The sequence below is a fragment of the Mizuhopecten yessoensis genome, unplaced genomic scaffold (genome assembly GCF_002113885.1).
Source record: "Mizuhopecten yessoensis strain PY_sf001 unplaced genomic scaffold, ASM211388v2 scaffold2137, whole genome shotgun sequence".
NCBI classification, from domain to species: domain Eukaryota; kingdom Metazoa; phylum Mollusca; class Bivalvia; order Pectinida; family Pectinidae; genus Mizuhopecten; species Mizuhopecten yessoensis.
This window is the reverse complement of record NW_018404396.1, coordinates 505,682-522,655: the sequence shown is the minus strand read 5'-3', so window position 1 is coordinate 522,655 and position 16,974 is coordinate 505,682. Positions and strand designations below refer to the sequence as shown.

At 36.2% G+C, this 16,974-nt stretch overlaps 1 protein-coding gene across 3 annotated transcripts in view; it reads left to right on the top strand.

Annotated features, from left to right (window-relative positions):
* The window catches only part of LOC110445254 (E3 ubiquitin-protein ligase UBR2-like), a 60,058-nt gene that overhangs the window by 16,413 nt on the left and 26,671 nt on the right, over positions 1-16,974 (top strand). For 2 of the 3 annotated variants that reach the window (XR_002462340.1, XM_021489757.1), the window contains exons 12-25: positions 1,675-1,773; positions 4,166-4,247; positions 4,951-5,029; positions 6,184-6,289; positions 6,688-6,816; positions 7,354-7,447; positions 9,824-9,910; positions 10,289-10,350; positions 10,649-10,756; positions 10,982-11,047; positions 11,488-11,564; positions 13,424-13,518; positions 16,166-16,290; positions 16,772-16,824. Coding sequence is in view for 2 of the 3 variants with exons in the window: in XM_021489757.1 (XP_021345432.1) it covers positions 1,675-1,773; positions 4,166-4,247; positions 4,951-5,029; positions 6,184-6,289; positions 6,688-6,816; positions 7,354-7,447; positions 9,824-9,910; positions 10,289-10,350; positions 10,649-10,756; positions 10,982-11,047; positions 11,488-11,564; positions 13,424-13,518; positions 16,166-16,290; positions 16,772-16,824 (1,262 nt within the window). In the remaining variant the exon portion in view is untranslated. Of the gene's footprint in view, positions 1-1,674; positions 1,774-2,234; positions 2,334-4,165; positions 4,248-4,950; positions 5,030-6,183; positions 6,290-6,687; positions 6,817-7,353; positions 7,448-9,823; positions 9,911-10,288; positions 10,351-10,648; positions 10,757-10,981; positions 11,048-11,487; positions 11,565-13,423; positions 13,519-16,165; positions 16,291-16,771; positions 16,825-16,974 lie in introns of all 3 variants that reach the window. The other variant, XM_021489758.1, reaches the window with a different exon arrangement.

Sequence of the window (16,974 nt, the reverse complement as noted above, 5' to 3'; positions counted from 1 at the left end):
TGTACTAGGGTCGTGTGTGAGTGATGATGCCAGGTTGGACACCTGCTGTCTGTACTAGGGTAGTGTGTTGTGAGGGATGATGCCTGGTTGAACACCTGCTGTCTATACTAGAGAAGTGTGTGAGTGATGATGCCTGGTTGTACACCTGCTGTCTGTGCTAGGGTAGTGTGTGAGTGATGATGCCAGGTTGACCACCTGCTGTCTGTACCAAGGAAGTGTGTGAGTGATGATGCCTGGTGGAACACCTGCTGTCTGTACTAGGGTAGTGTGTGACTGATGATATGCCTGGTTGTACACCTGCTGTCTGTACTAGAGTAGAGTGTCAGTGGTGATGCCTGGTTCAACAACTACTGTCTGTACTAGGGTAGTGTGTGAGTGATGATGCCTGGTTGAACACCTGCTAGCACCTGCTGTATGTACTAGGGTAGTGTGACAGTGATGATGCCTGGTTGAACACCTGCTGTCTGTACTAGGGTAGTGTGTGAGTGATGACGCCAGGTTGAACACCTGCTGTCTGTACCAAGGAAGTGTGTGAGTGATGATGCCTGGTGGAACACCTGCTGTCTGTACTAGGGTAGTGTGTGACTGATGGTGCCTGGTTGTACACCTGCTGTCTGTACTAGGGTAGTGTGTGAGTGACATTGCCTGGTTGAACACCTGCTGTTTGTAATAGAGTAGAGTGCCAGTGTTGATGCCTGGTTGAACAACTACTGTCTGTACTAGGGAAGTGTGTGACTGATGGTGCCTGGTTGTACACCTGCTGTCTGAGAAGTGTGTGAGCGATGATGCCTGGTTGTACACCTGCTGTCTGTACTAGAGTAGAGTGTCAGTGGTGATGCCTGGTTGAACAACTACTGTCTGTACTAGGGTAGTGTGTGACTGATGATGCCAGGTTGTACGCCTGCTGTCTGTACTAGGGTAGTGTGTGAGTGATGATGCCAGGTTGAGCACCTGCTGTCTGTACCAAGGAAGTGTGTGAGTGATGATGCCTGGTTGAACACCTCCTGTCTGTACTAGGGTAGTGTGTGAGTGACGCTGCCAGGTTGAACACCTGCTGTCTGCACTAGGGCAGTGTGTGAGTGATGATGCCTGGTTGAACACCTACTGTCTGTACTAGGGTAGTGTGTGACTGATGATATGCCTGGTTGTACACCTGCTGTCTGTACTAGAGTAGAGGGTCAGTGGGGATGCCTGGTTGAACAACTACTGTCTGTACTAGGGTAGTGTGTGACTGATGATGCCAGGGTGTACGCCTGCTGTCTGTACTAGGGTAGTGTGTGACTGATGATATGCCTGGTTGTACACCTGCTGTCTGTACTAGAGTAGAGGGTCAGTGGGGATGCCTGGTTGAACAACTACTGTCTGTACTAGGGTAGTGTGTGAGTGATGATGCCAGGTTGAACACCTGCTGTCTGTACTAGGGTAGTGTGTGAGTGACGCTGCCAGGTTGAACACCTGCTGTCTGCACTAGGGTAGTGTGTGAGTGATGATGCCTGGTTGAACACCTGCTGTCTGTACTAGGGAAGTGTGTGAGTGATGATGCCTGGTTGAACACCTGCTGCCTGTACTAGGGTAGTGTGTGAGTGACGCTGCCCAGCTGAACACCTGCTGCCTGTACTAGGATGAAATGTTGGCTGTCCCCTTTATGATACTATGTGTTGCCTGTGTTGACAGTGGTACAGACAATTGATGAGTGACTTTACACGGGACGATCATGACCACGATGTGTGTGTAGCCTCCCTCTCTGTGCAAATCTTTACGGTAACCAGTCTGGTAGGTCATATGTCGCTGTCTCCCTTGGATTGTCTCCCTTGCTGGTGTAGGCTGGCTGTCTAGGTCTGACACACACAATACCAGTCAATGGCCACTGCTCTTTATTTCAATGCTTAAACTAAAACAACCACTCAATTACTGACTTATTAATTTACTTACTGTTTTTAAATGGTAACAAAAGATATTGAGATACATTTAATTATGTTCTCTTCAGGTGGTATGATAATAGAGCAGGTAACCTCTGCAGTACCTGTTTAATTAGTACCAGTGGTTGTACTGCAGTAATATGTGTGTCATTTGTTGACCTTGGTTTGTATGAGGTCATGACCTTAGGCAGACAAGCTTACATCACCTGTGTTTTGTTTTGTTTTCAGTCCTGGACGGCAGTATTAAATTACTCTTTGTACAGCTTATCTTTAAAATCCTGATGAAATGTGCTCTACTTTTTTCTTACTTTTTAGCATTACGCAACGTTGGTGAGGGATTTTATTCGGGACGACCACTATCGCTCAGTGTCCATTACCTCTCTCTCTGTACAAATATTTACAGTCCCAACATTGGTATGTCAACAAAGCAAGGCTACAAATAATCTTGTTTGTAGGTCAGGCTCTCGGTAACCATATCCATCATTTCTTGTAAGATCGGTAATAACAAAGTACAAAATATGTGGCATTTTATCCTACATGTAAATTAGTCTTCATGTTTGTATTTTGTAATGTTCCTGTCTATGTTTGAATGCAGTAACGGTTTGAATTACAATGAAACCAGTATAATCCAATACCCTGTGGAACACAAGTCATCAGTAAAATAAGACAGGATATCGGAATATGCAGTTCTTTAAAAAAAAAAGAAAAGAAAACCCATTAGAAATAGGATAACAGTATTATGTTATATTAAAGATACGTTGGCATTCTCAGGTTTTGGATTATACAGGTTACACCATAGATAGTTGTGAATATTTCCATATGCACAGTAAAGCAGGTTTATAATGAATCCCATGTAATCAAAATAATGAGATAGCTTGTTTACTGAAGCTATCTATGTACAGCATGTTGCATACTTCATGCTGTATTTTCACCATATATCTTATATGAGTCATTAGCCTGTAAATTGAAAACTATTTGGACAGAAAGTTAGTTTGTATTATATCATGAAATTGTAGTAAATTCACTTGTAAGAGGTAGACATCTATAATTTTTTCAGCAAATCATTCCAGGGTTCATTCTTTCAATCCGATTGGGTGATGATTTCAGCCCAATAGCTGCACTAATTTTGATGTCATCTTCATAGAAATTCTTGTAGTTATAATTATAGAAAACACACTTGGTTTGGGTGAAACTTTCACCTATACTGAATTTGAGTCATTCTGTTCCGGGAATGGATCATTTTTAGATTACCTGCACTCACTTAAACTTCATCATCAGAAAACTTGTTAATTTTGAGTCATTCTGTCATAGGTCTGGGTCATTTAAGGTCAATTCCTACACATAAAATGTTGATTACCTGTGCACAAAATATGCAGTATTCAAGATTTATAAAAAAAAAAAAATCACCTTCCAGAACAAAACATTAATGATTCTGTATAAGATACTACCTTTCATTCATTACTTGTATTATGTTTGATATTGTCAGTTGTAGGTGTATTTTGTATCATTCTAGGTACTCTTGTTTGTATTATATTGATGATCACAATATTACAACACGATGATAATAGCAATATCCAGTATGATGTTTGCAACTAAAAAATACATCTTGCAGGGATTAAGCTAGGTTAACAATCATTACAAGCAGTTTCCCCTCAACATTTTATTCTTAAAAAACAAAAATTTGATTTCTCTTGAACTTTGCATAAAAAACTGTATATATATATACTGATTACAACAAATTGATTGTTACCATTATTGACTGATTCAGACAATATTGTTTAAGTATATTTTCATGGAAAAGCATCAGTTTTGTAATGTTTTTTTCTCAGTCTGAAAATAATTTACATTTCAAGAAAGACAAATCACCATGCAATGACCATAGCTTTTCTGAAATATTCTGTAATAAAGATTTTTTTCACAAAATCTGCAAAAAATTAGTGTCCACCAAAATCGTAGATTAATACCTGTTTCAATGTTGGTTTTTTTAATTTGTAAAATATAAATTTTGTTTTGTTTAAATATTATTATTTCTCAGTTTAACATTTATATATTACCTATACAGTACTGAATTTTGAAATTATTTGGCTGTCATTTTTCGTTATATATCTGTTCAGTTTATTATACATGGATCTGAACTCGATTTATTTATTACTAATTAATAGTATAGTTATACTGGTATCCAATATTGTATTGATGTTGTGTTTGAGTTTTTATCAAGGGAGATAAATGTTGGTTGTGATTGACAGGCACGGATGTTGGTTACGGAACACAACCTGCTTGATGTCATTATGCAGTCCTTCCTCAAGTGTTGTGAGGAGAAGAAAAATAGTGAGTTAGGGCATTTATCACTGCATTTTTCCAAAAAGGAACCAGAAAGATTTTTCATGAAACAATTGTCATTTCAAAACAAAATTGTATTGAAAGAGATTTTACGAAGAATACTACAATATTTGTTGCATGATGACCTGATTTTACCAAGTTTGCCATATATTTTTCGTAAGGATCCCTGTGATCAAAAACGTATCAGAAAGGCTCATTTTGTTAGACATGTATGATATAGAAAATGAAAGGCTATCATTGATACTTAACAAACTCTATATAGCTATTCCTTTGTTGAATGGGAGTTGACAAAATATAAGTGGGCACGGTATATGGACTTTAATGATAAGGTATATTATAGTATACATCATCAAGAAAAAAACTACACATTCTAAATGTGTTCCATAGTCAGCAAAATGTCCTTTTGATAATCATTATGTGTCTCTGTTTCCAAGGTTAATGTCAGATTACAATTAAATACATTAAATCCTATTGTTGGCTTATGCGTTGTATAACATGTAGTGTCAATACTCACTGAAGGTGCTATTATAGCTTACCTGGCAAAAAGAGCGCAAACATTTTTAACAAATTTTCAATTCCAACAGATCAGCTTTATAATCGGCTGTTGAATAAGAAAATATCAAAGTTTTTATGACAACATTTGTAAACTTCCTGTTGTAATTATCGCTACCTTGATTGATTTGTTTCACAGACGAGGGGAAGCTGGCTTTTGACCGTGGGGATAGGAATCAAGCTTTTAAGAGAGCCTGCTACATGCTGTATGATATGAAGTAAGTGTTAGATAAAGTTGATGTCGTCTGTAAATTTAAGCCTGCTACATGTTTTGTGATATGAAGTAAGTGTTAGATACAGTTGATGTCGTCTGTAAATTTAAGCCTGCTACATGTTATATGATATGAAGTAAGGGTTAGATAAAGTTGATGTCATCTGTACATTTGAGCCTGCTACGTGTTTTATGATATGAATAAAGTGTTAGATAAAGTTGATGTCCGCTGTAAATTTGAGCCTCCTACATGTTTTATGATATGAATAAAGTGTTAGATAAAGTTGATGTCCGCTGTAAATTTGAGCCTCCTACATGTTTTATGATGTGAAGTAAGTGTTAGTTAAAGTTGATGTCGTCTGAAAATTTGAGCCTGCTTCATGTTTTATGATATTAAGTTAGTGTTAAATGAAGTTGATGTCGTCTTTAAATTTGAGCCTGCTACATGTTTTATGATATGAAGTTAGTGTTAAATGAAGTTGATGTCGTCTGTAAATTTGAGCCTGCTACATGTTTTATGATATGAAGTAAGTGTTAGATAAAGTTGATGTCGTCTGTAAATTTGAGCCTGCTACATGTTTTATGATATGAAGTAAGTGTTAGATAAAGTTGATGTCGTCTGTAAATTTGAGCCTGCTACATGCTGTATGATATGAAATAAGTGTTAGATAAAGTTGATGTTTGTAAATTTGAGCCTACTACATTTATTATGATATGAAGTAGGTGTCATATAAAGTTGATATCTGTAGATTGGAGCCTGCTACATGTATTATGATATGAAATAAGTGTCATATAAAGTAGATGTCTCAGGATGGGAGTGTGTTACTTCTGTATGATATAAAGTAAATGTTATATCAAGTTAGCTTCTTAGGATCAGAGCCTGCTTCATACTGTATGATATTTTTAAATGATATAATTCCAATAATGAAATTCTATGTATTTAAAAAAAACATCTGGCATGAACAGCTGTTGCTATGATTATTTTATTTTGCTTTTAAAAATCAATATTTTTATATATATATATATAGCATGACCTTCAAAAGAACCTGGTAAAATCTAAAGAAAGACAGTTTTTAGATGTCATAAGTATGTTTTCAATACTTTCATTGTTAAAAGATGTTTCAGGCATGTTGTGAATATGAAATTGAATTAATTACACAGATATGCCCTCACCTGTAAACCATCAGAGGAGGAGTGGACAGATAAGTTGAGAGAAAATTTCCTCAAGGGTTTACGATCTTTCCTGTCTCTTCTCAAAATGATGCAGGTAAGTAATTTTCATATGATACCCAATCCTCAAGTGGCATAATATAACCAGTGGTTAATACATAACTCACATTTTGGAAGAAAAATAGCTCAAAGGAAATAAAAATCCACTGTCATCTCCATGGATTAATGATAAGTCATCAATGTTAGGGTTGTTTCCTACTTTCCTACAGCAAAACATGTGTATATTGAATAAATTGTGATATATAACAATTTGCAGAGACTTAATACAGATTGATACCGTTTACTAAACTATCAAGCATTATTTAATGTATCAAAAAAAAAAATGAAAAACAATGTTTTTAGAAAATTGAGCGGAAATCTTACCTGTAAAAAGAGTTTTTGAATGAAAATTAAAAGCCTGTGGTAGTGTTTGTATATAGAGGTTGTGTGTTACAGAGTATGGATGCAGTCATCCGACAGACCGGTACCCACCTGGAGTACGAGCCTGAGTGGGAGGGAGCATTTAACTTACAGCTCAAACAAGATGATATCATCGCTGAGTTCATCAACTGGTGTGGCCAGGATGTAAGTAACTAGGTCAAGTTTATCTGCTGATTTGGCAAGGATATATGTACACATAACTAAGGTCCAGTTCATCTGCTGGTGTGGCGAGGAAGTAAGTAACTAGGTCAAGTTCATCAGCTGATTTGGCTGGGATATATGTAAATAAAGGTCAAGTACATCAGCTAATTTGGCCAGAATGTAAGCAACTAGGTCAAGTTCATCAGCTGATTTGGCTGGGATATATGTAAATAAAGGTCAAGTACTTCAGCTAATTTGGCCAGAATGTAAGCAACTAGGTCAAGTTCATCAGCTGATTTGGCTAGGATAAATGTAACTAAAGGCCAAATTCATCAGCCAGAATTTGAGGTGCTAGGTCAAATTTATCAGATGATTTTGCCTGGAAGAACATAATTGATATTTTGCTTGATATTCAATTTCAAGTCAATTCTTGATCTTAGAAGATCGCTTTGAACTGAAAAATTACAAATAAAATCCATCAAGAGGTATACGCAGGCAAACAACACTGTTTCAGATTATAATAAAGAATTTTATTTACAGAAAGAAACCCTGATAGGTGCTTACAAGATCACCATGGAGATTTTGTCACAGTGTAAAGACAAACCAGCAACGGTGAAGCATAAGTTCAAAACAGGTAAGGGCCAATCATTGGTAAAAGTTACATATTCTCTCACGGCTTGTACCCATAGAGCTGTGGGGTGATATTTGTACCCAATAGAGCTGTGAGGTGATGGAGCGTCGAGGTGATGTTTGTACCGAATAGAGCAACTTAGTAAAGGGCCATTTAGTGTTTGGTTTTTCCATCATCCCGTAAAACAGTTTAGTTAGAATTTTACTTTTAGCTCCATTATTCTTCATTCTCTCAAGAAGTCCAAAGTCTTCAAACTTCATACGGTATTTGGAAATGTTTTGAAGAGTTCAAGTCTACACCAATATATCAAATTTAGGTTACTGTAACCTTAATTTTTTGCGACCCCAGACTTTGTGTTTAGCTCGGTGTTTGCAGGATTGAGTGTATGATTTTTTTATACGTATGTTTTAAACTTTTTGTTTTGTTTAATAACTTTTTTTCAGAGCTGAAACATGTTGCAGCCTTTTTACTTAGAAGGTATATTATTTACAACTTAAAATTAAAAGAGTGGAAATAGTGTCCAATCCAGTGACAAAAGTTCGTACTTGGCTCCACTCAACAAATCTTGACACAGCTTAACACTACATATTCAGAATAACATCTTCATCTCATTTGATTCAATGCTTACTTCCAGAAAACACATGTTGCCTAGCCACTCAGCTTGCCAGTGAATATTATGTCCAATTTTTAGCAATAAATATTTACATAATTACTGATGCAATTACTGTGGTACAAAAGTTACTATGGCCTTCAGAGATAATAAAAATAAATAATCAGACCACAACAACTTGATTAGTAGTTTATCACGATTACCACTCTTAATCCAAAAAATAGAAGATAATAATTTTACCACTGTAGGTTTGCTAACTTAGTTGACCATCCTGAGGAATCCAGATACTATTCTGTCAGTTTCAAATTTTACCAAAGTTTTAAATACCAGATCAAATCAAAGTTTTAGGGTTGTCAAATCATTAAAATGCTGTAAACATGTAAAAAAAAAAGATACAGGCCTAGCGTATTAATTGAAATGTTAAGTTTATAATTTGAGAACGTAAATGAATGCACAGAGGAATGCATGTTTTCATTTTTTCCACCTTTTGTAAATTACCAGAAAGATAATGATTTTCATAGCCTTCATCTAGATCTAAAATAAATACATGTGTCTTTTCACCAACTTTCCTGGACATCTGTTGACACTAGGCTTTTTGCGATCAGCTGAAAGTATCTGCTAATGTAAGCTTTCACAATCTTCTTTGTATTCACATAACATTTTTCACGTATTCTCAAACATAGATAGTGACTAACCAGTGATTGAGATCACAGTGATCAGCTCTCTGTAAACATGTGATCCCAAAACACTTCACATTGAAATAGACAGAGCAGGGTATACAAGTATACAACAGGACTATCAGGTCCCATTAGGACCATTCTAGTTACACCAATCATAGTAATGTGAGGTTATGTGTTACCCGTTACTTAACTTGAACCCAATAGGATAGCAAGGTGATATTTTAGTCAAAAGAGCTGTGAGTTGCTTGTACAAATACAGCTGTGAGATGATATTGATGGCTAATAGAGCTGAAAGGTTGTTTTATCCCAAAAAGAGGTGTGAGATGAACTTTTTATGGTGAACTTAAGCTTACATGGCACAATTAAGCAATGGTGTTGCTAGTGTCTGTCGTGGCATGTAGCATACTGGAATGAAGGGCACAGGTTCAAATGTAACATCTTCAAATAACATCTGCAAATGAGCAATGATGCCTATTGCTTTGTTACTGGCTTGATGGATTGAAGGCCTGTGACCTTTTTCCTGATGAATAACCAAGACATACCAGTACATTCAAGGTCACAGTTGTCAGATATTTTAAAATCTTCGTAGAACATCTTTTAAAGAAAGAAATGATATTGAGCCTAATGTATGCTAAGATAAGGGTTATTAAGTGAGACCATGAGACTTTGAATATTGATACATTTGTATGTGGCCTGTAGAGTTAAAGGACAATAAAGTTTAAAAATCTTACCTCGACCAACATTGAAAGTGACAGGTCCATTTTTTTTTCAAAATGTATAATTATATACAGTACAAATATTGTTGGTGATGATAGACCATGTGAGCGTTGGAGGCTCCATGGGCCTCTTGTTTCACTCCATATATTGAAGTGATAAAGTCATGTAAGCCTTTACTTGTAGATTTTGTTTTGTTTCCTTCCATCATTATTCACATTTTCCTTTAAAATAACAATCATGTCTCTGTATTACTTAACAACAAAGGATAATAATAAACTTTCCTAGGCGTATAACCTATGGAGGCATAAATTGCATTGGGAGTCAAGAGGGAAAAGCACAATATTGACGTGCTTACCATGGTGTTTGTTTCAGTGGCGGGATTCAAGGCCAAGTGTGTGCAGTACGATGTGTCTAGTCAACATGTGTCCATACACCTCCCACTCACACGGTTCATGGCAGGTAAATACAGGACAACCTCCTCCAAATTTCAGTATTTCCTGTCATAAATGTTCATGTTAAATTTTAGTTTCATGTATTTCAAATAACTCAAATAATCCAGTTACTGAAGGAATTGTAATATGATGCATTAATTTATGTTGGTGCTTATTATATAAATAAACATCAAATAAACTGGAGTGAAAAATATTGTTGTGCTAATTATACATATCTATTTTACTTATAACTAAATATGATAAGGCTAATACATCATCTGCTACCATGGTAACTAAAGATGATTTTAGTTGTGTATGTATGTCATATAGGTCCACCCTACTGTCTGTTTCCTATAGGTTCGATAAAAATTCTGTATGTTCTGTGAAAGTGTTTATGTTTTTACAGGACTCCACCTACATCTTGAGAAGCATGGTCTCAACTTCAACTCTCCAGAACTGGCCATGGATGTATGTATAATGTGTTAGGGATTAATGTCTCACCTTCTCTGTTTTCAGAGAGAGCAGAATAAATATAATCACACTACATATCTTGTACGCAATAACTCAAGAACTGTATCATTGGTTTTAACTTTGTGAATTTAATACTGAACTGTGTAAAAGTTGATATCAAAATGTCATTACATACATGCACACATGATTAATAACATAAAGATTCACTCACCTGCTTATGTGATAATTGACACCTGTATGTATACATATATGTATACTACAAATAACACACCGGACACACTATGTACCATTACAGAGTTTGACTCCAGTGGACCTGATAGAACCACCCCTTCGAGTGCTGGTGATGATTGCTCAAACCCAGGCTAACATGTGGCGCCGCAATGGATACGGACTTCTCAACCAGGTTATATAAACTAGCAGTGCTTTATACAGTTTTTGTATAGAAGTGACTTATAAAGTTGTATGGGTGGTGCAAATCGCCAGCTAAGCCAACATTAATGGTGCTATATAAAGGATATAAATTTCGTGTTCCTCATATCTTAGTTATATCAGTTGTAAACAATGTTTTCTCTAAATGAAGTTATAAGTGCTTGACATCCTATTATCAATTTTCTTTTTCTTGTTTCAGATATTTTTCTATCACAATGTGAAATGTCGAAGGGAGATGTATGACAAAGATATTGTTATGCTGCAGGTAAATATTGTACAGTTTGTATTCTGTCCTATACAGGTAAATATTGTACAGTTTGTAGTCTGTCCTATACAGGTAAATATTGTACAGATTGTAGTCTGTCCTATACAGGTAAATAGTGTACAGGTAAGTATTGCACAGTTTGTAATCTGCCATGTACAGGTAAATATTGTACAGGTAAGTTTTGTACAACTTGAAGTCTGTTATGTACAGGTTATAAGTATTATAAGCTTTTACTCTCAGATCATAGTCAGGTGGTGATTATACATATTGTAATATGCTTCGATCATGTATACGATCTGTACAATTTACAATTTATTTTAGTAGGTTACATTTTGGTTTAACGTTTGTTATGTAATAGTAAATACTCAGTTATAACATTTCTTCTAACAATATACATAAGCCCTGCACCAGATATTTATACATGTACTGTTCTGTTACAGGTGGGAGCCTCTGTGATAGACAGCAATGAATTCCTGATTCATCTACTTAACAAGTTTAATCTGCTGGCCTGGGCCAAGTAAGTCTGTCCCCTCTCAATCACCTGTATGAGCAGAAGACTTGGAACAATAGCTCTCTGAGATAATGACAGAACTGTAAACTTACATCTCTTTCTATATTTACAATTCAGGATAAGACAGGGTTACTACATGAAAAGTGACGATTTTTAGCTCACCTGGCCCGAAGGGCCAAGTGAGCTTATGGCATGGTGTGGCGTCCGTCCGTCGTCCGTCCTCAATCCGTCTTTCGTCCGGCGTCAACTTTTTACTTTAAACAACTTCTTCTAAGTAACCAAAAGGCCTAGGGTGATGATATTTGGCCAGAAGCATGCTTGGATGAAGGGCTACCAAGTTTGTTCAAATAAATGACCTTGACCCACTTTCAAGGTGTCAGGGGTCAAATATGTTCAAAACCTCTAAACAACTTTTTCTGAATAACCGAGAGGCCTAGAGTGATGATATTTTGGCAGTAATCTACTGGGATGAAGGGCTATAAAGTTTGTTCAAGTGAATGACTTTCATCTTTTTTCAAGGTCACAGGGTCAAATATGTTCTAAACCTTTAAACAACTTCTTCTGAATAACCTATAGGCCTAGGATATAGCCAGTAACATGCTGGGATGAAGGACTACCAAGTTCTAATAAATGACCTTAACATCTATATTTTAAGGTCACAGGGGTCAAATATGTTTAAAACCATTGAATGACTTTTTCTTAATAAGCAAAAGGCCAAGGGTGATGATATTTGGCCATTAGCATGCTGGGATGAAGGACTACCAAGTGATTGACCTTCACCCATATTCAAGGTCACAGTGGTCAATATATGTTTAAATCTTTAAATGATTTGTTCTGTATAACCAAAAGGTCCAGGGAAATGATATTTTTCCAGAAGCATGCTGGGTTGGAAGACTATAAACTCTGTTCAACCTAATATTATAATGTCCTTGTTCGACATTCAAGGTCACAGGTGTCATATGTTTAAATCTTTTAATAGGTTCTTATGAATGAAACACTGATATTTTGCCTGTAGCTGTATTTTAGTCCACTTTAAAGATTACAAGTGTGAGATTAATACCAGGTGAGCGATGCAGGCCCATTGGGCCTCTTGTTCTACTTACAGTTTTCAACAAGTTCTACAATAGAAATCCTTTTTCATATCCTTGGTTTTGGGGATTTCAAAATATTCCTGCAAGACTTTGTATTAACTTTGTTTGTTGCCTGAATATATTCAACATTTTAGATTTTGTAATAAGGGCCTTGCATCGGAAATGTAGGTGCCATAAAGACTGATCTTTCTGAATTTTGATGTGGTAAAGCTCTGTGATATGCGGATGTGCAGTAGCTATAGGAGTTTAAAAAGTTTCTAAGATCTAGCTAGGTCACTGTTTTTAAAAATAGACTATGTGGGTTACAGTCCTAATCTCGGATTCCAAAAGTATAATATATTTGAATTTGGTGATGTGATACACTGTGCTATGTAGATGTGCAATAGGGGTTAAAACGTTTCTAAGGTCAAGGTCAAGGTTGATGTTACTACAGATAGACCATTTGGGTAACAGTCTTTATCTAGGAATTGAAAAGTCATATCTTTTTGAAAAATTGCTATGGTGATCTATACTGTGATATGTAGATGTGCAATAGGGGTTTAAAAAGTGTTTAAGGTCAATAATCTTTGTAACAACATAGTTAATTTTACTTTAAAAACTACTAAAAGGATATCAGGGTAGATAGATAGAGACATTTATTTTTAAATGATAATAGGGGATGAAGAGGACAGAGTTATAATAATAACTAATTCACCATTGTGTCACAGAAAGAACTAAACATCCTGATGAAAATATTTTCGTGTTCTCCATATAAACTTGCTGTATTTGTTTCAGTCCAGAGTATGATGTGCCAGGAAGTCAAGAAGACATGATTAAACAGACAGTGACTTTAGCAGAGGAATTCCTCAATATCCTCATCATTATCATAGGTACTGTACACATTAAAGTATATAACGGTACTGTACACATTACCGTATATAACAGTACTGCACACATTACAGTATACAAAGGTACTGTACACATTACAGTATATAACGGTACTGGACACACTACAGTATACAAAGGTACTGTACACATAACAGTATATAACAGTAGTGGACACATTACAGTATATAACGCTACTGTACACATTACAGTATATAACAGTACTGTACACATTACAGTATATAACGCTACTGTACACATAACAGTATATAACGGTACTGTACACATTACCGTATATAACGGTACTGTACACATTACAGTATACAAAGGTACTGTACACATTACAGTATATAATGGTACTGAACACATTACAGTATACAAAGGTACTGTACACATTACAGTATATAACGGTACTGTACACATAACAGTATATAACGGTACTGTTCACATAACAGTATATAATGGTACTGTACACATTACAGTATATACCAGTACTGTACACTAATAGAATCTATCGCTACTGGTTGTGTAAGATAGAGAAATCTCAACCCAAGGACTAAGATTTTTTGTCCAGAACGAGGCTTGCCGAGTTCTGGACAAAAAATCTTAGTCCGAGGGTTGAGATTTCCCTATCTTACACAACCAGTAGGGATTGATTATTTTTTTCCCATATCTATCAGTATTTTAATGTGAAATAAAGGTAAACATGGACCCAAAACACATACAGGCAATTTGTTGATGGATTGTTGATGTGACGTCATTGTATTGTTGAAGTGACGTCATGCCATTGTTATGAATAGGGGAATCCCCCAGTCTCAACCCTAGGGTGGAGACAGATAAATCTTGCACCGGCAAAATGGGAGATAAATCTGTCGGGTGTGGGAGAAATTACAGTATATAACGGTACTGTACACATTACAGTATATAACGGTACTGTACACATTACAGTATATAAAGGTACTGTACATGTACACATTACGGTATATAGCAACTTTATAACCTATGTAACCTGTTTAAACCAGCCCCTGTCTAATCTAGATCACTGACTATTCTGGCTTTGATATTTGGTCTCTTCATTTCCTTTCTTAAATGATAGCCTGTCATCCCTGTCAAAGCTGGACTCTGTCTACTCTGGAATATGGTGTAATTTTACTGATCTTGCTATATAAATAATCATTGTTAAGAAAAACTTGGTGATTCCTGCCTTGTTCTTACATCCGTGAGCCAACAGTCTCCGACTGTTATTATTCTCCTTATGCCCAAAAAGATTATCTCCTGTAAGTATGTAACAATGGAAGAACAGTTGAGATATTTGCTATTGCGACCATGTGTTCAATGATTATCTCTGGTAAGTATGTAACAATGGAAGAACAGTTGAGGTATTTGCTATTGCGACCATGTGTTCAATGATTATCTCTGGTAAGTATGTAACAATGGAAGAACAGTTGAGGTATTTGCTATTGCGACCATGTGTTCAATGATTATCTCTGGTAAGTATGTAACAATGGAAGAACAGTTGAGGTATTTGCTATTGCGACCATGTGTTCAATGATTATCTCTGGTAAGTATGTAACAATGGAAGAACAGTTGAGGTATTTGCTATTGCGACCATGTGTTCAATGATTATCTCTGGTAAGTATGTAACAATGGAAGAACAGTTGAGGTATTTGCTATTGCGACCATGTGTTCAATGATTATCTCTGGTAAGTATGTAACAATGGAAGAACAGTTGAGGTATTTGCTATTGCGACCATGTGTTCAATGATTATCTCTGGTAAGTATGTAACAATGGAAGAACAGTTGAGGTATTTGCTATTGCGACCATGTGTTCAATGATTATCTCTGGTAAGTATGTAACAATGGAAGAACAGTTGAGGTATTTGCTATTGCGACCATGTGTTCAATGATTATCTCTGGTAAGTATGTAACAATGGAAGAACAGTTGAGGTATTTGCTATTGCGACCATGTGTTCAATGATTATCTCTGGTAAGTATGTAACAATGGAAGAACAGTTGAGGTATTTGCTATTGCGACCATGTGTTCAATGATTATCTCTGGTAAGTATGTAACAATGGAAGAACAGTTGAGGTATTTGCTATTGCGACCATGTGTTCAATGATTATCTCTGGTAAGTATGTAACAATGGAAGAACAGTTGAGGTATTTGCTATTGCGACCATGTGTTCAATGATTATCTCTGGTAAGTATGTAACAATGGAAGAACAGTTGAGGTATTTGCTATTGCGACCATGTGTTCAATGATTATCTCTGGTAAGTATGTAACAATGGAAGAACAGTTGAGGTATTTGCTATTGCGACCATGTGTTCAATGATTATCTCTGGTAAGTATGTAACAATGGAAGAACAGTTGAGGTATTTGCTATTGCGACCATGTGTTCAATGATTATCTCTGGTAAGTATGTAACAATGGAAGAACAGTTAAGGTATTTGCTATTGCGACCATGTGTTCTTTTCTTTTTACTGAAGTCCTATTTTTCATAGCATAACTTAACAACTTTTAGTTCAGGTTCAGAAAGGTGATTATTGTCTACTGATTATTTGGAATATAACAGTGTAACTACAGACTCAACACATACATGTATTTAGTATATAACTATGTGACTGTATACTGACTATTGTGGACATTGACAGGCGAGCGCTATGTGGAGGGCATTGGTAACGTGACAAGTGAAGACACAGTTCAAAGGGAGATCATCCACCAGCTGTGTATATCACCCATGGCCCACAGTGAGCTGTCCAAGGCTCTCCCTGAGGATGTAAGTACTGTGTGTAGAGATAACATTGGGTAATCTTTGTCTGCACAGTTCCTTGTCTACAATTAAAAAATGCTAACTGTGCAGAAATAATCTGGATATTTGAAGACCTTGTAGTTTTAGAGATCCAACTTTCTCTGTTTAAAACAGACAGTATGTAGAGATCATGGTCATATATCACCGAATGGTTGATTTAGATCCAAGGAAGTTTGAGACTGACAGGTCCATTATCTGCCTTAGCTGACGATTTGATCCTCAATCCTATGCAATATTGGTATAATATGGATGTGTATAGAGTGTAATTGATACAAGATGGAGTGGGTAATTCCTGGATCACCTCATTACTCTTGCTTATCTTGTTGTTTTGCTCTCCACTCCTACAAAAAAATTTTGAATATCCTTATAAATGATCATAATAAGGTTATTTTATGTCACTTTACTTCCATATAAAATTATTTTATGTTCTACTTATTTCCCTTTACAGAGCAATCATGAGACTGGCATTGAACAGGTTATCGACCAAGTCTCTACATTCAAGTAAGTCCTTGTGGAATTCTGTTTTTGTGAGGCCCTGTGGTGGTTATGTCTTGTGAGCACCTCTGGTAGCTATGTCTTGTGAGCACCTCTGGTAGCTACATTTTGTGAGCACCTGTGGTAGCTATGTCTTGTGAGCACCTCTGGTAGCTA